General features: G+C 32.8%; 1 protein-coding gene across 3 annotated transcripts in view; it reads left to right on the top strand.

Moving 5' to 3' along the window:
- The window catches only part of CSMD1 (CUB and Sushi multiple domains 1), a 935,567-nt gene that overhangs the window by 696,828 nt on the left and 216,075 nt on the right, over positions 1–22,664 (top strand). For all 3 annotated transcript variants that reach the window (XM_072330835.1, XM_072330834.1, XM_072330833.1), the window contains 2 exons: positions 7,906–8,009; positions 10,576–10,688. In XM_072330835.1, the coding sequence (XP_072186936.1) occupies positions 7,906–8,009; positions 10,576–10,688 (217 nt within the window). The remainder of the gene's footprint in view (positions 1–7,905; positions 8,010–10,575; positions 10,689–22,664) is intronic.

Below are 22,664 nucleotides of genomic sequence, written 5' to 3'. Positions count from 1 at the left end.
TAGCTGGCAGCTGTTTTCTTGTTAAAATTTCTTGTATTCTCAAAAATGCAGTAGATCATGTATTACTGTCTCATCTATGTGTAATATTAAAAAAAAAAAACACAAAACACTGTGTAATGTAAAAAACATTTATATCAATTTTAAATGTAGTTTCTTAACAGGTACACCCAAGTGTGTATTTGTTAAGGCACTTAAAAGAGGAAAAGCAATTTAATGACTAAATGAAGCATAAATTTGAGAAACTAAGACCGTTTGGCTGGTCACATCAGATCTAAGAATGAAATCTGTTATATATAAGGAGATAACAGGATATTTTACTATAAAAATGATACTGCATTATTACAAGTATTGTTATTTGCAAATGATTTTATGGTTCTTCACTGTGAGAGCTATAAAATTATAAAAACTATAAAACTGTACGTAGTCATCACTGTTAATCCACCATACCAGCTTTTTGTAGGTGTTTTATTGGCAAGTAGGTCCAATTAACAAATGCAATTATCAATCTTGTAAAATCTGCTTCACTTGTTCCTTGGCCCAGTTCATTTAAGTTTTCTAGCCTATATTCTCAGATTTTAAAGCGATTTTAAGAATTTCAACAAAATAATCATGAAGTGCGTATTGTCTTTGTAAACAAGAATGCGTATTTAAACCTCTATAAAAATGTTTTATATACAGTGATTCTTTTTTTTTCCTGTTTTTTTTTTCTTTTCTTTTTTTTTTTTTGTTTGTTTGTTTTGTTTATGGAACATTTTGTTATTAGGTAAAATTAAAGTAGTTTTCGCAGAATGACTTATTTGTAGTATGTAAGCTACTATTTATAAGTAAGTCACAGAGTACTGTACAGGAAATACTGCAGCTACCCTTCCTACTATTATTTTTAGTTTTAGCAGAGTTTTTATGGACTCTGTCCATTGAATATTCACTATAGATGATGCCTAAGTGAACAGACAGAGGCTGTTCTGTTTACCCATGTATAATTTGAATTAGATTCAAGTAATGACTTGTGCTCCAGTGTGTTCTTACAGTGCACTGTTATCTGCATATTTGTGCAGATTGCCTATGTTTTCTAGACTAATGACCAGCAATTTTCTTCTCTGTTTCTGATATGACTTTTTGTCAATATAGGTCAAGAATAGCTCTACTCAGTGCTCAGAGGTGCAAAGATGTGAAGTCGATGTAAATAAAATAAGAATGAAGCCTGTAATCCTTACATCAATCATATTTACCACTTTCTCTTAACATGAATTTTAGAGAATGGAACAAGATGAAAATAAATATATTAACTATCACTGGATGACAATAGAATTTTTTAATCATAGGTGTAGTACTTAAGAATATATATTCACGTGTAAGAGATCCGATTTTAAAGCTGAGGTAGTATGTAGAAATTTATTATCATAAACATTAAATATATAATTCATCTTTGTGTGAGAATTTGAAGCTATGGATATGAAGCATTGCTGAACAAGGCTCAAAATGCATATGCTGTCATCACTGTCACTTTCATAGCTTTTGGGGGATGTACTTTGTTTTCTGTGATCATACACAAAAAATAATATTAAATTTAGTTTAATGAAAATACATGAGTGTTTTTATTCAAAATAATTTTAATGTTTCAAAGTGTTAAGAGAATTGACCTATGTGGCACAGAGATTTATTTATTTATTTTTAACACTGTAAATAAGGGAAAAAAAAAATTATAGGCAGTAAAAAGCCATTTTTAGAGCAAAACTCGATCCAGAATTGTGTTTATTGAAAAAATACTGGTATTGTAAGTTAGTAAAACTGAAAAATCAAGCACTGCCAGGACCTTATTCTGAGTGCATATTATGTAGAAATGATGGCTTAGTAAGCGATGCTTATTATTGATTTAATTAAGGGTTGAAAAAAGTGCTTTAAAACACATTAACAGTAATCACTAAACAGATTGTATTGTGCTGTTATGTTTTGTATGACATTTAAAATAATATATCTACCCAAATCATCCAAGTGAAAAGGTACTATTAAAAATGTAATTTGGCTGGATTACCACCCTGCAGAGCATTTGAGCTAAACGTTTACTTCCCAAATGCAGAAGGCTAAGAAAACAGTTGTTATGATTCAACAATATATCAATATCTTGTTAATTGGAAGTATGTATTTCTGTTTTTGTTTGTATTGACATACTGACTTTCTTGAACGTCGCCTCTTAATTCTTATTCTGTACCAAAATGAAATAATAATCTCATGGCTAATGGAAATAGATGAACACAATAATATCCCATAATGTGGAGCTATGTATTCTCTTTCATGGACAAAATATGAAGGAGTAGATTCTCGTCTTAGAGTGGAAGTTCTCACAATTGGGTAACTAGGAGCTAAAAAAAGATCAGAGTACCTCTGAGAAGTTTCATAACTTCTGAGCATGGATAATTAGATCTTTGGATTGGTTGGTCTCTTCTCACTTTTGCTAACACATGAGCTCTGTCATGGTTGGGAATGCATGAGTTCCTTCACAAAAACAGTATGAGAGGCTTTATTTATTTATTTATTTTTTCTTATCCTTAGGACGTATGAAGAGTAAGAGAACAGTGTGCTGGCTACAGCACCCTGTTAAATTTTGAACTTCTAGAAACAGGATGTGTGGGCTTCTCCACTTAGCCATATTTTTCAGGTGTTTGTGTTCAGCAGGATAGGTTTCAAGACTGTTCCATTAATAGATAGTCTTACACATGCTAGGAAGACATGAAAATAGAAAAATGAAAATTTTGGAAAACCTATGATTTTACAGATGCCTCTTCTAGATTTGTTATCTTTTTTTTTTTTTTTTTTTTTTTTTTTTTAATCTAACACGTAGTATTGCTTTTGATCCATTTGGGATCAATTTTAAGAATATTTTAAGAGTGTTTCTTTATTGAAAATTATATTCCTGTAGTGAATAAAATACTTAGACCAGAATAGTCTCCTTAATAATACTCTTCGTGTACAAGGAAAAACACTAATATTTTCTGGTCTCTACTACTATATTTTAGTGTTACACTCATTCTTTCAGTATTTCCCTGGATTATAGTGTTGATAGTTCTGGTTTTCCATAAGACTCAGAGAGGAAAAATTGCTAGGTCTTGTTAGCACCCTGATCTCTTGGTTGAGAGTTCGTGATAAGGGCTTCTTCCTCTTTAGTCATGGTCTCATTTCAGTAGAGCAGATATTTTGTGGTGAGTATCTTGATGGCTATAAGGAATCCCGATGGGTTGGTAAGATCTCACTGATGATCTTACAGTATCACTGATTTGATATTGTCAGTCTTGGGGTTTTTGCGTTTGGTTTTTAGTTTATTTAGATATTTAGATGGTGAACAGGAGATCTCTATGGTTCTAATAAGGTAATAATTGTTAGAATTTGTAAGATTTACATAGTATTATTGCTATTTCTAGCTGGTGATCTATATTTCCTCTTCTATTTTGGGCATAGACACTAATTCTTAAGACTTCATGTCAGATCAGTGTATGCTAGGGAAACAGAATGGTTTTTTAAAAGCTTTATGGGGTACTAGAACCAGATATATATTCTTTAATGCTTGTATCATCCTTTCACATTGCTTCTGTATTATGCTGTTCTTAAAGTAAAGTAGATATTCAAAACCATTTAAATGTGTTTGAAGCATATGGTTCTTCGTGAAATTTTAAGGAGATTGAGAAATTTGTAATAATATATTTCCATTTTTGACTTTTATTGTTTCATTGCAATGAATTGCATTCACATGATTAAATTACTTTCAAATTTCACATAGCATCACGTAGGACAAGCAAAATCTATTATATACTATTATATTTGAATTAATATGTCAGGAAAAGGGAGTAAGTTGTAAAAAAGCTTTATCTTCTACTTACAAATTCGAAACTTTAAAATAGGGATCCTCATTTGTCTTGCTTGTATGTTTTTCTGTAGCTTTACTGAGGCAATTAATAGTCACTTCATTTTCTGTCTTTAAGAGAAGCTCCATCAAAAAGGCCTTTTTTTTTTTTTTTTTTTTTTTTTTTTAGTAAGAGCCATCATTACTAGTACATTACATATAGCTCCATTGTCTGATTGCATCTTAAAATAAAACTTTTTGCTTCCACTTTTGACTTTGTCTTTACTGTAGTGCTTACATTAATTTCTAACATACTTAAAAGATAATGAAATATCTTATCAGCAGTGAAAAGAGCACATAGATCTAGGCATTTTTGAAGTGTCACCTTGCGGTGTTCCCTACTGAGTCTTCTAGAAGAATGTCCTCACTGAAATTTCTTAGGACAGCTAATGTTTATAAAAAAGTAATTGACAGGAAATTCACTTGCAGATCTTCTATCAGACACCTCCTTAGGTGTCTCATCTTTTTTAAAACATTATTTATTTCACAGTCTATTTATCTAATCATAAATAATCATGCTGAATTGTTTATATGGGAATTATGTCTCCTACATTTCAGAAAACAAACCAGACAATTCTTCTGAAATAGTTATAATTGTTCATCCATAAAGAAAAATAATAGGTTTGGAAGTAATTTCTGTGTTTCCAGTTTTTCTAATGAAAATGGATTATTTTCTTCATTTGAATCATTTCAGAGTAAGCATAATTAATTATGATTAGATTAATATATATGTTTGTTTGTTGTTTTTTTTTAATAGAAAACAGCAGTGAACTTTGAGAAGTATCTTAAAGTCGCCTTTTTTCAATATATACTAATGTTATTTTATACTTATTTTTATCAATATTATAGGTATACTTGTTTATATTATTTCCTTTTAAGATCTTTCTCTATTGCTTTTTATCACTGTTATAGATCTATTTTTCTTTGCTGTATTCATGTCCTTATCCACACAAAAATATCTTGCATTATTTGTCAAAAACAGCCAAGAAAAATCCAAGAAAAGCCTGAAATATCCCTCTGAGGATTCAGAGTTCTATCTAGATTTTATCTAAACATATCTGTGTAAGCCGTAGTTTGCCATGGTCATCCATACTCCTCTTATAGTCTATGGAAAGGGCAGTTCTAAATGGCATTTTGGTCCATCTTAAGACACATCACGTGAAATATTATGTCACCGTTTTCTTTTTACCAACTGCAGGAGACAGTAGCCCAGGTGATTAATATGTATATGTATGTTAAGTTTAGGTTTTATGGATTAGATCAAAGGATTTTAATGCAGGTCTTTTAACCTTTGACCACTTGGGTGGTTCCAATGTGTTTTGTTGTGCCACCATAAAATAACACCAGAAAAGTGAGATTGCATGATGTTGTGGGTTTTTTTGTTTTGTTTTGTTTTCTTTTGGTAGCTCTAAACATGTCTTCACAAACGATGTATTTCCTATGAAGCAACTTTTCTTGTGATAGTTTCTTAACTCCTTGCCAGATCTTTATATATTTAATTTACAGTTTATATCTAATTATTTGATTGCAACTTATCTTAAATTATTAAAGATGACCGTTCACATTTGTTTTTAAATTGTAATATAAGAGAACTCAAATCTAACCAACGTGAGGATATTTAAGTACTGCGTTACTGTATTTTCTAGTGGAATATTGTGTTAGTTTCTTTAAATTCTACATAAAATAAAAGTAGCCTTATATGCATAGTTATTTTTATTACTGGGAAAGGAAACAAAGAAACAAAACACATCTGATTTTATTCTTTAGTAATGAATTAATACTTGTTATAATTTAGGCATATTAGAAGATACACATTTTCACCTGCTCTTGATTAAGTCTACAGCATAGTGCCTGAAACCGCAGCCTAACCAGTACCCTAACTCTAAAAGCCCTCCACTAAATTGTATCCCTGAGTACCACATCCAAACGGCTTTTAAACACATCCAGGAATGGCGATTCAACCACCTCCCTGGGGAGCCTATTCCAGTACCTAACTACCCTTTCTGTAAAGAAGTTCTTCCTAATATCCATCCTGAACTTGCCCTGGCGCAGCTTGAGGCCATTTCCCCTCATCCTGTCACTTGTCACTAGTGAGAAGAGACCTGCCTCACTCTCACTGTAAGAACCTTTCAGGTACTGGAAGACGGCAATAGGGTCTCCCCTCAGCCTCCTTTTCCCCAGACTAAACAGCCCCAGCTTCCTCAGCCTCTCTTCATAGGGTTGATTTTCCAAGCCCTTCACAAGCCTCATTGTTCTTCTCTGGACCTGCTCCAGTACCTCCATGTCTTTTTTTGTACTGAGGTGCCCAAAACTGAACACAGTACTCGAGGTGAGGCCTCACCAATGCTGAGTACAGGGGTAGGATGACTTCCCTAGTCCTGCTCACCACACCATTCCTAGTACAAGCCAGGATGCCATTGGCCTTCTTGGCCACCTGGGCACACTGCTGGCTCATATTCAGCCGACTGTCCATCAGCACACCAAGGTCCCTTTCTGTCTGGGATCTTTCCAGCCACACTTCCCCAAGCCTGTAGGGTTGCCTGGGGTTGTTGTGACCAAAATGCAGAACCCGACACTTGGCCCTATTGAAACTCATGCTGTTAACCTTGGCCCATCGGTCAAGTCTATCCAGGTCCCTCTGTAGTGCCCTTCTCCCCTCAGGCAGATCAACACTCCCTCCCAACTTAGTGTCGTCTGCGAACTTATTGAGGGTGCACTCAATCTCCTCATCCAGATTCATACCAGGTAGTGTGAATTTGTAGAAAGAGGCAATGTATTCCCTAAGATCATTTTGTTATAAACAGATAGCTTTTTCTATGCAGTAGGAACTAAAGCAAGGTAGTTCAGTGGCAGTTCAGGTTATTTCTGAAGTTGATAATTGAAGTCCTATTCCTGTTCAAGCACAGGTAAATGAGATGTTAGCTTGGACACTTGTTTTTTACAGAGCTAGCTGAATTCTACTGTGCAGATCACAGAGATAAGCTAGATGGAGGGTATCAGCTGGCTTTTCATACTGCTGCTGAAATAGTAATATAATACAGCTGATGCAAAACTGTTTGAATCTGACTCAAATATTGTGGATAGACAAAAAAAAAAAAAAAAAAAAAAAAGTAATTGTGCAAATTATGTAAATTTCTGTCCAGAAGTATCTGCCAGATTTAGTATAAAGATAAAAGCAGATATCTTTGTAGAAAATCATCATAACTCTGCACAGTGATATTGAGGTTTTTGTGGAAACACTGCAAAACATACACTATAAATATGCATAAAAATAAAACCTACAGCTCTAAGTTGCCAGTATTGGTCTCTTAAAAAGTGGATTTCATGCAAGTCTTCTTTTGTACATAACTAAATCCATCTCAGTTTAGGCTTAAAAATTTACAGTTTGCACAAATTCTAAACATTTTTTTTTTTTTAAATGATTCTAAGGAATATATTTTTATTCTCCAGGCAATTCATTAGTAGACTTTCAGTGAAATAAAAATTTAGTTTAACCCTAACCCTAATCTTAGATAAAAAAGACAAAAACAAAACAAAACAAAACAAAACAAAAAAAAAAAACAACACCAAAAAACTGATTATGCATTTTTATACAACCAGTCTCTTTCACCTTTTTGTGAATTGATTATGCAATCTTGTTGTTATACGATTCATCTGAAGAATATATTAAGAGATTTTAACTTCATCTACTTCCTGAATTATGTATTTCTTGTTGAGCTATTAAAATTAAAGTTTTTGTTTGTTTGTTTGTTTTTAAGTGCCCAGCATCCTTAGTAATTGATGACTTTAAAAGTTTGTGGCAAGGACTTGCCAACTGATACAAGGAAGAAAACGGAGGTTTCTTCACTTTGTTTATATTTGTCATTGTCAAATTGGATAAGAATAACAGGAAACAGTAGAAATGAATGATTCTGGCTTTACTGATGGTAGTCAAATTAGTTATTTTAAGATTAGAACAGTTCAGATTACCTGTACTATGTTTTGAAAAATATGAAACTTCATTGATACAGGTCATAAAGCTTGCCTTTGAAGAGTTTGAACTGGAAAGAGGATATGATACCCTCACTGTTGGAGATGCTGGGAAAGTTGGTGATACCAGGACAGTGTTGTACGTGTAAGTATAGAACTTCAACAGTTTTCATTGGAAATTTGCTGCTGTGCATTGTTGGTTCTACATCATAACGTATCTATTTATAATTATTATTTATAAAATTTGTTTGTATAGTGTAAGCTTATATAAAGTGTTGTCGTGGGTTAACCTAAAATCTACCTGCACCCATGACAGGGGGATAGTCCGCCCGCAGGCTGTTGGCCCAGAAAAGAAAAAAAAAGGGAAAAGGAAAATAAATACAGCGGCAACGATCTAAGGAGACACACTTATTTACTAAATACTATGTATTACTATGTAATGTATGGTTACTATGTATATAAGGTTTTAATTAAAAAGGGGATATGCCAGTGAATTTTATTATTTTTAACATTTTTTTCCTACATAACCATAATTTTTTTTAAAAATTACCAATATTACAATATATGTATGTTGAAAACATTAGCTCTGGAAATAGACCAATACAACTTACTGAAAATTAATCTAAATAAATTTAGGCTGTAAAGTTCTCACTACAGGTATTTCTGATACTTAACAGCATCTGGCTAGGAACTAATTATTACTTTGACAAGCTAATTCAGTAGTGATAATTGTGTGTGAGGTAAAGACCATCTATCAAAATTTCTCCTGTTACTCCTTAGTGTGTGTTTGTAAACTCTTGTAAATTAAAGTAATACTGCTTTAGTCTACTTTGCTTTGAAATTATATTCTTATTGTAGCACTTCAGTTATCACAAAGAAGAAATAGAAATTACTTGTTTGAACCCTTCCATTTATGTCATTTGTCCGTGATGAAGAGGTGTGTTTTAGTAAACTCTTATCCTTTTCTTTTCACACACAAATTGGATATTTATTGGGAGCTATTTCTGGCCCTTGAGAATTGCATCTCAAACCTAAAATCCAAACTTTTACTTCTCTTATATCAAAATCAAGCTTCTCTTTCCCAGCTTATCACAGTTATCATAAATGAATGTATGTAGCTTGTTTGTTTGAATGAGCAGTATGTATTTGAAAGAGCTTACATATTCTAAATCAGATAGAAACATGCAGAATTTCTGATCCTGAACACCATGCCTAAAAACTTTTTTTTAAGTTTTTTTGGGACACTTAAGATTAGAGAGCCTGTAGTGCAGAAATTGTTTTCACTCATTATCATCTTTTCTGAAAGCTGTCTTTTTATATCCCACGAGTCTATTCAGAGTACTGAGAAAGCTGGCTCAAATTTATCTTTCCTTACTCCATTTCTTGCATCTGTTGTCATATTTTAAACCTCTTTCATGTGGAGAGGTAAGGTATGATTGCATATAGCTGCAATGAAGTGTGTTTAGCGCAAGCCAGTCTGCCTGAATGGCATTTCTCCAAGTTTCTGTTACTGAACTTGCTAAACAGTCTGGTCTTCAGATGGGTCTGGCCTGGCATGAACTGAATTAGAAACAGTGTGTGTTGTCAGAAAGATCAGCATTCTCATATCAGATCTACCCAATTTTCCAGTTTCCTAGTTGAAGAAAGTTGTTTTATGTATAGAGAAGCCCTATTCTCAGGAATCCCCTAATAAAATAAAACAAAAACAAAAAAACAGAACTACAACAAAACTGAAACTGATGTTTTCTTTATCTAAGATTCACAGATTATGAGGAAGTAAGTAATGTAGAAAGTTTTTCCTTTAACATTTTTGCATTCCCACTTTTTGTATGAGAGCCTTCCGTGCATCAGAATTCTGGAACAAAAAAATGAATTTCTTAGTACAGCTCACAAGAATGAGCAAGACTGTCAGCATTCAGAATAAAGAGACTTTTATTCCTTCCAAACAGTGAGTGGACAGATAAAAGGGTTTAAGTGATCTATTCATCATCTTCATTATTTTGAGATGCTTGTTCAGAGTGTTTATTCCTCTCTTCACACTGTACATAATCTTCTCAGTGATTATTTTTTTTTTACTAGGTCACAGATCTAGAACTCCCAACTATTCACAGTAACATTACAAGTTATTAATGTCACTGTTCTTGATTTCAGACTCAGCAGCATTTTCTTTGTATTGTCAGTATGTCTGTATTTGCTAAGACTTTAGTTATTAATGTAAATATCTATTCGGAATTCTTCCTCTTTCTTTAGACCTGTGTATCAATGGATACAAATACACTCTGATTTGGACTCAGTCAGTAGACTACTTGAAAGCATTCTAAAGTCTGGGTTACCAAAAACTTCCTTTGTTTTGAAATACATAAATAAATAAAAAGCTAATCAAAACTTGAAAATAATTCATCTGATACAGTACTTCATTTATCTATTAGGTAATTACTTATTGAAATATTTAGATTTCCTAATTTTATTAAAAATGTTTAACAATTGTTAATTTGAATGGCTTCATGTAAAGTTTTTTTCCTAAGACTTCAAATCATTCTCATCCATATAAGATAACTAGTTTTATTAAAACAAAAGAACACACAGCACAAGGTTATTGTATCGTGAACAGTCATAAACATTTTATTAATGATTTAAAAGCTTGCTTTGTTTGTTTACTTATTTTTAATTTTTGCTTCAGGAAATGACTTTTTAATTTATCCTACATGCAGCCTCACTGGATCTAGTGTTCCTGACCTTATTGTAAGCATGAGCAACCAGATGTGGCTTCATTTACAATCTGATGACAGCATTGGCTCACCAGGATTCAAAGCAGTTTATCAAGGTACAAACTAAGCTAACCACTTTAAACTGTAACTTCATACATTGCAATATATCTTCAAATATGTTTTTAGTCATTTCACAGATTTCTATTTTGGATGTTTTCTCTGTTGTTGATAATGGAGATTTATAAAAAATAATTTAAAAGGTTCTGAAGAAAAAGTGGAACTTGAATGCTAGTGCATTTTCTTAAAGCTCAATACAAACAGGAAAAAAATGAAAAAAAAACAAACAAACAGATCTCTTATTTTTGGAAAATCTAAAATGTTACATGATGCTAACCTTTTGAAATTCTTTATTATATATACTATTTTAAAAGTATGGTTAGTTTTCTCTGAATTTACTGATGTAATTACCAAACTGAAGTTTCATGCATCACTGAGAATCTTCACAGATCTAAGTCAAAATTAATATGAAATAATGACTGTTAATGGGAAACTTCCCTCTCCTCCCCTCCGTGGAGCAGCTGTGTTTTGGCTTTTTTAGCCTATCTGTGTTCATATCTTTTCAGTGAAACTCAATAAGGTAAAACTTATCAAAGAGTAGCTCAGCCAGTTAAGATTATTCTTTTAGTCCAGCTTTTATGGAAAGTGTTTTTACATCATAATTAAAAATATCCCATATTTAAAATAGCTGAGATGTTTTTACTGAATTGTAGAAAAGCAAAATGTTATATAGGTTTTCATTCAGGTTAATAATTGGGTATGTAATTACTTAATATTTGACTTCAAGATAAATGCTACTTCCAAATTCTAATTAATGTTTAATTAATGGTTTACCATAGCCATATTTTTTAAAAAACATTAGCATTATAATTTATTATATATATATTTTAAGACTGGAAAGATTGAAATGATAATTAAATGTAAGCATTATTTGATTTATATATAAGTGTGTGTGTATTCATATATATATATATATATATTTAGATGTATTCATACATACTTTCATTTGTTGGTACTCTGTTCCTTTTGCTGCAAAGAAAAATCCAATAAATCCATTACCTGTGTGTTTTTCATAGTCTGCATCTGTGGAAGCATTGTTCATATATTATTTCAGAAAATAATATCTCCATAATCGCAAAGGCACCGGTTCTCAAAGTTTACCCTACATTGCACTTATGTGTGTATTGGAATACATTGCATACTAGAGAATTCATTCTGAACAACTTTTGTAAAAAGAAATTAGTTTAACTTACATTAATTATTATTATCTATGAAAGACATATCCTGAAGTTACATTCACCTATATAACAGTCCCTGGTAATATAAGTTACTTTTTAAAATAAAATACATATGAGGTTATGTCTGCAAGGAAGTAAGCAGGGCAGTTAAAATTAACAAAGTATAATAAACTTAAACTACAGATTTATCTCAGTAAGCTTCCTAAAATCCCTGTAAAGGGGCTCTTCTTCAGTTACATTATGACCTTCTGTACCTGCAGGTTAATCTTCTTTGAAAGAATCCTCTGGGGAGGATTAAAGTTCAGTAATCTGGGGACAAAGGTACACCTGAGTGGGAAATTCATGTAGAAACACGAGCTCTGATATGCTCTGATTTCTAAGTGTAGACCTTGTGACTTCAGTTGATTGCCATTCCTAAATGTCATGATAAAGTGATGGTTATCATACCCAATGAAATAATTCTCCTGCAAAGAAAAAAAAAAAAAAAAAAAACAAAAAACAAAAAACAAAAAACAAAAAAAACAAAAAAAAACAAAAAAACAAAAAAACAAAAAAAAAAAACTAATAATAACAATAAATAATAATAATGTATATATATTTTTTCATTTAGCTATCAGGGCATAATGTTATTTGGAAGTTTAACAATGTAGTGATTGCATTATTTACAAAAAGTGAGTCTATCTAAATACAAATATTCATGTAAGTATGTACACGTTCGCATATGTGCTTATATATCTCTGTGCTCACTCAATCTCTGCTTATAGAAAAAAGTCCCAAGTATTATTCACAAAAAAGAGATTTTCTTTTTTTTCTTTTCTTTTTTTTTTTTTTATGAAAATATGTTCAGCCCCTACAAAACAAATAAATAACAAATGTCCACAACTTTAAAATAATGTTTTTCTTTCAAGAGATTAATAAATTTGAAATACAATAAAACTATTTTTCATGGTAGGCATCAGCTTAAAGAAGTTTTCCATGTGATGTAGTGTAGAAATGTCTTTTATCATTTGTAAGTAAATCAATATTTAAAATAACAGCAGTGCTTTGGAAGCAGCAGTAGGAGCTTCTATAAATCAGATTCTCATTTTATTATATTGACTAAACAATCACATAATTAGTATCATTACTGTTTGTATTTGGAACACAAATAAGTACTGGCATGAATTCATGTTTTTGTCTTTAATTAGTTTTAAATTAATAATTTAAAGTGGCTTCTTTACCTATTAAAAGAAAAATATAATGTTTTGTTTTAGTTTTTTCCACTTTCTATATGATTTAAAAAAAAATAAAATCACAGAATTGTGGGGTTGGAAGGGACTTCTAGAGAGCATTTAGTCCAACCTAAACCTGCTAAACCTGCTAAATTAGGTTCTCTAAAGTAGGTTGTAAAGATGAGTTTTCAATATTTCCAAAGAAATTTCCACAACCTTTTTGGCCACCCTGTTCCAGTGCTGTCACCCTCAATTTAAAGCTTTTCCTCATGTCCGGATGAAATTCCTTAAGTTATTGTTTGTGCCCATTGCCCCATCTTCCATTGCTGTGCACATTAATCCATAACACACTAATGTTTCTAATTCCACAGTTGTCAAACAGAGTGTGTATACTTTTAAAACTAGAAATCTGTGTTATGATACGATAAGTAATATGTGTCAGTATCAGAAGAATTGCCTCTGACTTTCATGATGATAGTGTTAGAAATGATTTAGGAAACTGCTGATGCATTGTTTGCAAACATTTTTAAATGTGCATCCCTTTCTGTGATAAACGTCTGGTCTGGACTGGCTCAGGAAGAGCTGGAAGGAGACTTACAGCATACTGAGAAGGGGAACCTTTGTATAAGGCTTTTTTTGTTTGTTTATTTGCATCCTTTAAGAGCCAGAGGAGATTATGTGGAGCTTATGAAAACTCAAAAACTGAGACTGCAATTGTATGTTGTTTTTTTTTTTTTAATTTATTTTTTTTAAATAAAAGGTGGCCAGGGGCTGTGTTCTTGCCCTGAGGATACATCCACATAACATCATCCTATGGAGGATTCTTGTTTATCCATAGACAAACTGTGTGTCTGAGTGAATTTATATGTCTCTTGAGGTTGGGGAGAGTTGGTTATTTCAGTGTGTTAATGCATGCTGCATTGCAGGCCACTATTTGAGTTTTCATAGTGTGAAATTGAGAATATATGTTGCACACTTTGGGATGTGATGAGGCATGTCTGAAGATATAAAGCCTGTGGAGTGGTGCTAAATGACTGTAATGCTGTAGAGGGATGAAAACCTGGTGCAGTCCTCTCCAACCTGTTGCCTATTTATATTTGGATTGGTCCTTGGTCTTAGCTGTCTTCTGAACTCATAGGCATCGTCAGGAAGCATGCTAGAGCTTATGCAGTGTGGATGCTTGGAGATTCAGTGTTCTGGCTCACCCTCATTCTTGCTTTATTTAGCAGTGGCTGGTCTAAAAACAACCTTGAATGAAAACACTCACAGAGCCAGGTTGTGGTGGGAAGGGCAAGAATGGTGAACAAACCGTTTTTGTTTGTTGTTGTTTTTTGTTGTTGTTGTTTTTTTTTTTTTTTTTTTTTTAAAACACATTTCAAATAGCTCCGTACTGTCTCTTCTAAAAATTGTTTCTTTTGGTATTTTGTTAGCAGAAGCTTAATACATGTTTTCAAATTTTGTTTATTCAATAACAAGTAGTATTGTAGTATTTGTAGTATTTTACCAATAAACAGATTAATTCTTATACTTCCTAAGTGTATATATATATATTAATTATTCCTATTATGATATGGCTCTATTGCTGTATCTGTTTTGAGGTGTGTGGTATTTTTTGTTAGCTTTTTTTTTAACCACGAAAAATATTTAGATATATTTGGTTGTTAAATAGTTCCTACAGCATTTCTTCCTCCACTGTAACATTTCTCGAATTTATTACATGTTACTTTTTTTTTAATTACAGAGTACTAAATGCAGCTAATCCCTAATGTTATATGATTTCACTTGGACAATTAAAAATGAATCCCAAATACTCTTAAATGTGCAATTCATATTGGATTTGTTGCTTAAGTTAGATCTTTGCGAGATCTTAACTAATGGCTGTTTTTTTGTTTGTTTTGTTTCTCTTATTTTAATTTTATTATTTTTATTCTTTTATTATTTTATATCATTTAGTCATTGAGCAAAATCCTCAGTAAATAATTCATTTATTTAACTAAAAAGTTGCCTCAAAGTTCTTCAATACTTTATTCTTTCAAAGTCTTTTCACCAGCTGTGTGATTTATCCATTCTGCTCATAAACAGTCATTAATTTCACACTTTGACTGAAATTGATTTGACATGCAAACATCTCCACCTGTTACAAAGTCAGCATATCCTCCAGAGCAGTCATTTTACAATCTTATTTTGTTTTATTAGCAATTCAAATGAATGCAGGTTATTATTATTAAAGATGGAATCATCATTTATATTTTCTATGTAAATTGAATAATAATAATAATAAAATCTCATAGTACAAAGAACAATTTCTAGGGTTTTTTCATAGAATTAATTTGTTATGTATGTGTTATGTAGAAATAAGACCCATTCAGACTCCTTAATAAATAAGCAGAATTCTGAATTATGTCAAAAAGATATAATGGCTCATAATTAGGAGCATACTGTGTATGCTTGCATACTAATTCTGCATCAAAACACTTTTCTGAGTGCATAGAAATATTCAGTTTTATTTCAGTCGTGAAGAATTCATGACATTTAGTAGATTTTTTTTTTTTCTAAAATCTGTACTGTTGGTGAATTCTCAACATATCTTACAGAAAATCACACAGTGATGATTTTTAATAGCAAAGATTAAGGAACTACATTAAATGTGGTGTTTGTACATTTAAGGCCATAGAATATGTACTGACTGTGAGTGGAAATTATATTAATATATTAACTAGCAGAGTATAGTTTTAAATAGGAATTAAAATTGGAGAGCAGTGCAATGCAGTGCAAATGACCTGCATTGCCCACAGTTTCAGTCTGTAATAAGTAATCATGGAACCAAGAAATCACTCCATTTGTGCTAATTACAGATTTATTTACAGATCAGTCCTCTGCTTCTTTGTTCCTCCTCCTTTAAGATGACCCTTCCAGGCAAACATATCCATGGGCAGTCCTTTTCTGAGTAGGAAATGATGTACTCTTCCCAGCAAGATTTTAAAGCAGCAGTTTCTTTACAATTTCCTTGCAGATTTGGCATAAGGTTTTTAAGGACTTTTTCTTTTTTCGTTGTACTGCCCTAACAAATCCCTTTGTGGTTAAAGAACTTTTAGAAAGCAGAGTACTATTTACTTTGAAACAAAATCATTACAGTTAGAGCACATAATAAAGAGTTGTTTTACAACTATAGTAGCAGTATCATTTGTAATATATAAAATAAGTAATTGAAGTATAAAACTCCTTGCAGATACAGATTTAAATTTGTTTTAGCCAATGTCTCTTGATATGCCTGTTGATCTGTCTGTCTTCTCTTTTGAAAGAAAAAAATAATTGGATGATTTCCCACAGGAAGTGAGTATATTTGGGTTTGATTAGGTGTCATAGGGTGGTATCAGCATGTGTGCATTTGCATCACCATCTTCACAGAACAAAGAGGACATAAAGCTTCAGGAGTTTTCCTATCATGTGCAGCACTCTCTGTGCCATTTCCAGCATCTTAAATTTATTGGCTTTTTTTCCTAATGTTTATATTACCTCTGCATGAAGTAGTTTGCAGAGATAAAGAAAGGTTTTTAAAAGAGCGTGTGCAGGAGGTCAAGGGAGTTGATAAGTTTCCCTCTACACTGCCATGATGAGGCCAAATCTGGAGTATTGTTTCCAGTTTTTGGGCTTCTCAGTTCAAAAAAGACAGGGAACTCCTAGAGAGTCCAGTAGAGGGCTAAAAAGATTACTAGGGACCTGGGGCATCTCCCTTAAGAGGAAAGGCTGAGGGAGCTGAGACTCTTCAGCCTGAAAAAGAGAAGTCTGAGAGGAGATCTTATCAATGCTTATAGAAGGGTGAAAGTAGAGTGGATTGAGCCAGGCTCTTTGCAGTTGTATGCAGTGACCTAACAAGGGGCAATAGGCACAAACTAGAATGTAGGAACTTCTATATGAATGTGTGGAAACAGTTCTCTGTTGCGCTCCCCTGCTTGTTTCTTAACTAAAGTTACACAGAGGTACTATGGGGAATGTTACACTGAGAAACAAGTCTTTGTGTACAACAAAATAAAATATAGAAAGTCATGGTGGGCATCACCTAAGCACACATTCAGAACTTTCCGATCTGAATGCTAATATCAGTCTGCCATTTCTGTGTTTATCTTCTGTAGCTAATTGTAAAAGTATGTAGAAATCTGAAAATTTTCTCAAGAACTCAAGACAGTCTGTTGCATGGGAGGTTTTACAATCTGTGGATAGCTGTCAGAAAGTGTTCTTTAATATCTTTATGTTCTTAGAGTTCACTGTAGCATTTGAAATAAAATGACAGGTTTCAATAATGCTTATGAATAATTTTGAAATTACTCAAGTATAACTTCAGCACTGCTCTAAGCTATCAAAATGACAGGCTAAGGTAAGTTTTACTGCTGTTGTTTCCTACTGTGTAAAATCACGATCTTTTCCAGTGTGCAAGGGAATATTGGGTATATAGTTCATTTGTCAAGCAGCTTAGAGTCACTAATATTTTGTTGTAGGCAGCCATTTTTGATGATGAACAGGAAAAGTATTTTGTGTCCCGTTGTCTGTCTGAAAGCTGTATTGAATGTTGATTACATGTAAGTTTAACAGGCATAGAACATCCTTATAGCAAATTTGGGGCTTTTCTTCTTTTCCAAGACCTCCACAGCTCAGCAGTTTTGATCACCAAAACAACAAAAGAAACCCAAACATTTTTAAATCTCTGATGACCTTTGAGGGTTTTTTGGAAACCAAATAAAATATGGATAAATCATTGAAGAATAAAAGATGTACATAAAAGCTATCTGTCTTCTGGAATTATAACCTATTAAGAAAGTTATAAGCATAACATATAAGCATAAGCTTACTTATACTACCTTAAAATTTATAACGTGTAACTATTAACATTTTTAGTGCATTCTCTCAACCATTAACTTGTATGTCCTTGAGAAACGTAGAGCAGTTTGCTTGTTAAAGGTGGCAGTATTTCAGTATTTAGGATAGGGTTTTCTCTGAAATCCTTGTAAGATCTTACTATCACAGGATTTTCTTGTTTTTTATCTTCTCTATTCACTTCCATTCCACAGTTAATATTGGTGTAGTACTCTATAGTCACACTTGCACTTTGAGATATTATCATTATCTAATTTTCATCCACTTAATATGTGCTAAATTGATTTTCCATGATGCCAATTCTTAATTAGAATGACACGTGTTGCTAATTTTTAAATGGTTTAAGAAAGATAAAATATATTGTATCAACCAAGTTTTTAATTTAAAATTCCTTTCTATGACGTAACTAATTTTCAAAACAAAACAAATAGAAACCCACTAAAAAGTCATTAACTATATTTTCATCCTTTAAGCCTTCAGAACTAGATGTCTGTGTTGACTGTTCAATTGCTTTGCTTAGAATCAGGCTTTCCTACAGTGAGAAGCAGTTTTTACTTGTATCTTCATGACATATTTATTTTTAGTTCAGCTTTTTACTTATAGTTTTGTGTCAATTGTTTAATATACTGTTATACTGAATGCAAGAGTTTGCAATTAAAAAGAAAAGTTTAGATACAGAGAACAGGGGAAATACTAACTAGTTCCAGAATTTTAAAACTAAAATTCTTTTTTTCTGCTTATGTCAGTATAGTTTCAGATCAAAAGATCCGATCTTAAAAACTAACTATTGATATGATGGTAGTGAGTGATGTCTTACAAGTAACATACTTAGTATGAAGAACCCAGGATTTTCTGATTGTTATGTAAGGAGGCTATGAAGAATATTTCAGTTTTTTGGCAGTTCTCCCCATCAAAGTTAATTTATGGATTATAATTATTCAAATGATCCTTTGGACTTACATTAACCTATTTTAAATCTGCAATATTGCTAGTCTGATTCATGAAATATCCTCTTAAATTCAGATTATGATCAAGTATGAATATACAATGACATTTAAGGTGAATTTTGGTTTATTTTAGATAAGGAAATAAGATTTCCTCCTGAGACCTTTATAACCAAACTTATTTACGGTGTGCAGTTCACTGGGGAAGGTAAAATCCTGCCTATCTAAGACACTAGCTTATGTACAAAAATATTATTTAATGCCCCAACTGTGTTCTGAACATTAGATGTGCTGGGATTGTCCTCAAAGAACCACATTCTGAGGAATTATCTTTCCTAAATATTGATTGATTTGATTAATCAGCTTAGAGATCACTTTGTTTTTGTTTTTTTTTTTTTTTTTTTTTTTAATATTACTTAGATTGCTTTTGGCACAACAGCATGCTGTCAAAGGTTTATAGGATAATTCAGGCTGAAGGAGTAGAGTCTAGTCCAACTTACTCCTCAAAGCAAAGTCAGATATGCGATTTTTCAGGACACCACCACCAAAGTTAATAATTGAGTACCTCCAAGGACAGAGACCATACAGGCCTACCAGGCAGCCTGCTCCACTACTTGGTTGTTCTCATGGAGAACAGATTTTCCTGTGTGACTTTTTTCTCATATTGTTATTCCCATTCCTCTCAACTTTCCACCACACAGTGCAGACCTGCATCTGTTTTTGGAGTGTCCTGTGGGTACTGGCAGGCTGCTGTCAGGTCCCCCTGAAGTTATCTCTGAGAAAGCCCAGCTGCCTCAGCCTCTGCTCTCAGAGCAATTACACCAGTTACCATCACTCCAGTTTGTTGATCACTTTTTTTGTAATAAGACAACCCACTTGTTTTGGTAATCCCAGTTTTAAGGTTCAGGAACTACTTTAAAGCAAAACTTCTGTCTGCAGTTCCCTGATCCAGGAGAAGCATTTTCATTTTCTCTGATTAGGAAACCTGCAGTTATTACATCTCTGCTACTACTTCCCTTTCCAAAAGTTTTGTGAGGGGACTGAACAAAAAGATATCTCCTCTTTAGATACTGAGCCACAAGTATCTACTAAGGAGTTTGGATTGTAGGTGTCATGTTTTGAAGATACTGAACAGGCTCTAAACACAACAGCTGATCTTAGAACAAAAGAAAAGACCCCAGGCTTGGTTAGTATACTAGTAGATTTCAAGTTTAATCAATTTCTTATTTTTCTTTTCAGAACAGTTTGTATTTTTTTTTTTTATTTATTTATTGTGGTCCAGTTTAAGGTGGTGTTTTGATGTCTGATCCAGTATTCTGCACTGTATTCAACTTCCATTTCATCTAAAAATACAGTCTAGTTTGTTCTGTCTGCATTTAATGTGTTACTCCAATAGTATAATCACTAATCATTTTTCTTTCTGTGCGTTTCTTTCAATCTGCTGTGAACCTACCTAGAGATGATAAAATGTTCTTATTTGCTTATGAAACACTATATGAAACTGTCAGAAATAAGATAGAATTCAAAATACGTCAGGTCTTTATTCTTGCTCAGAAAGCCAGCTGTTTTCTCAAAGTAGATTACAGTTTCATAAGTTCTTGTTGTGTGGGGTTTTGTTCTGATTTTGCTTTATGGTGTTGTATGCTTGATAGTAAATTCTTCAGGAAATTGTTCCAGTATAATTTTAGATTAAGGGAAATCGATGTGTCATTCCTTGGGCCTCCTTCTCTTCCACTTTGCAGTAAGTTATTTCAGGTGCCCTTCTTCAACAAGCTGTGATCTCCCTTGTCCTTTGTGAGTTCTTGAAGATAATTGCTAGTAGTTTATAGACTACTTCAGTTTATGTACTTCAATGTGAATTTAATTAGGACCTATTCTCTTGAAAATGTCTAAATTTTCTGAGCAATTGTTAACCTGTTCTCATCCTTTCATGCTCTTTACTTTGACTTTATTTTAGCTTTTGCTATGATACTTGGCTATGATATTTTGCTATGATATTTTTATGTTCTCTCTTTTCCTTCTTTACTAGATTGTTTCTTTGTGTTATACTTAATATTTTTATTTTTTTATTTTTTTTTACAACCATCTGTATAGTCTTATGTCTCTTTCCTTAGTTTACTTCTTCACAAGACTTGTTATTTCTGATAATTTCAGGTGCAGTAGCATTCTTTTTTTTTTACACTTCTTCCATGTTTCTACTCTGACTTCCTAATTTGCATTCTATAGGATATCTTGAGCTAACTTTTGGCCTGAACAGTGTTCAGGCCTTTTTTACACTCAAGGTGTATTCTTTCTGTTAGCAAAGAAGAATTAACTCTGCAATTTGAACAACAGAGTATTTCTTAGAACAATGTGTTAATATAAAATTAACAGTGTTACCAAAATCCCAAAAGCCCATATCATGTTGATACTAACATAATTAATTTTCTCCAAAGTAGCCCATATCATGCTATACTGGGGTTTGTGAAGAAAACAGTGGTGATAATGCCACAATACCTTCATTGCTGATCTGTGCTTACATAGAGCCAAAGACATTTCAGCTTTTTGCACTGCCAAGCTGCTGGGGATTTGGGAATGCACAAGGAGCTGATTGGGGACTCAGGTCAGCTGACTGACTGCACCATGCTTAGCAATAAAAGTGGGGTAATTAGGAAGAGGGAGGGGACGTTCAGAGTTCGGGCATTTGTCTTCCCAAGAAACTGTTATATGTGATGATGTGGTATAAGTGCTGCTCTGCTACACAGGGAGGCTCGAATCCCAGGAGTTGGACTCGATGATCTCTAAGGTCCCTTCCAACTCACACGATACTGTGATACTGTGATCCCTGCTATTCTGGAAATATTTAAGTACACAACAAATATTAAAGAGTAAGTTTAGTAAATAAATTTCATTTTTCATCAATACTTAGAAATATCTAAAGGACAGGAGTCAAGTGGATGTGGCTAGGCACTTTTCAGTGGTACACAGTGCCTGGATGAGGAGAAATGAACTCAAACTTTGACATGGCAAGTTCTATTTAAACATTATAGGAACTTTACTTTGAGGATGACAGAACTGGAACAGGCTGCCCAGAGAGGTTGTGGACTATTTTATTTATTTATTTATTTATTTATTTATTTTTCTAGAGATAACTCATCTGGACACCTACTGTGCAACCTACAGTAGCGAACCTTCTTTAGTAGGGGGTTGGACTAGATGCTTTCCAGATTTTCCTTTCAATCTCTTCAGTTCTATCATTCTGTGATTTTTATTACTTTAAAGGATTTTTAAATGTATGATTCTATTTTCCATTACTAATCATGTTGGCTTTCCAACTATCTGATTCTAAAGTCTTGTTTAATTTTTAATGTTGATATAGAATGCAACGAGATAGGAGCAACAAAAATTAATCTACTGTATATGTCTGTGGCCTTTCAGATAATATAAGGGACAAAAAAGATAATGAGAGAAGTTGTGGGACATTGCTTAGAATGTTGGTGGGAACTTCATGAACTGTGAAGGAGGAATCTTTTATAGCTGGAAACAGAAAGTAAATTGTAGTGTAATATTCCTGTAAAGAAATATACTGGAATAATGGTAAAAATATGATTTTGATCTTGAAGCTAAAAGGGAATGCTATCCATTGAATTTAAATTAACTGTTTTTATCAATTGATGGTGGTATTCTGTCTTTGAAAAGACGTAGATTCCCAGAAGTAAACAGAATCCTCAAAACATTTTGTTGTCAATACATCCTCATTGTCATCCTCCTTGTCATACATCCTCAAAAAT

Source organism: Excalfactoria chinensis, chromosome 3 (assembly GCF_039878825.1).
Source record: "Excalfactoria chinensis isolate bCotChi1 chromosome 3, bCotChi1.hap2, whole genome shotgun sequence".
Taxonomy (NCBI): Eukaryota; Metazoa; Chordata; class Aves; order Galliformes; family Phasianidae; genus Excalfactoria; species Excalfactoria chinensis.
This window is presented reverse-complemented; position numbering and strand designations above follow the sequence as displayed.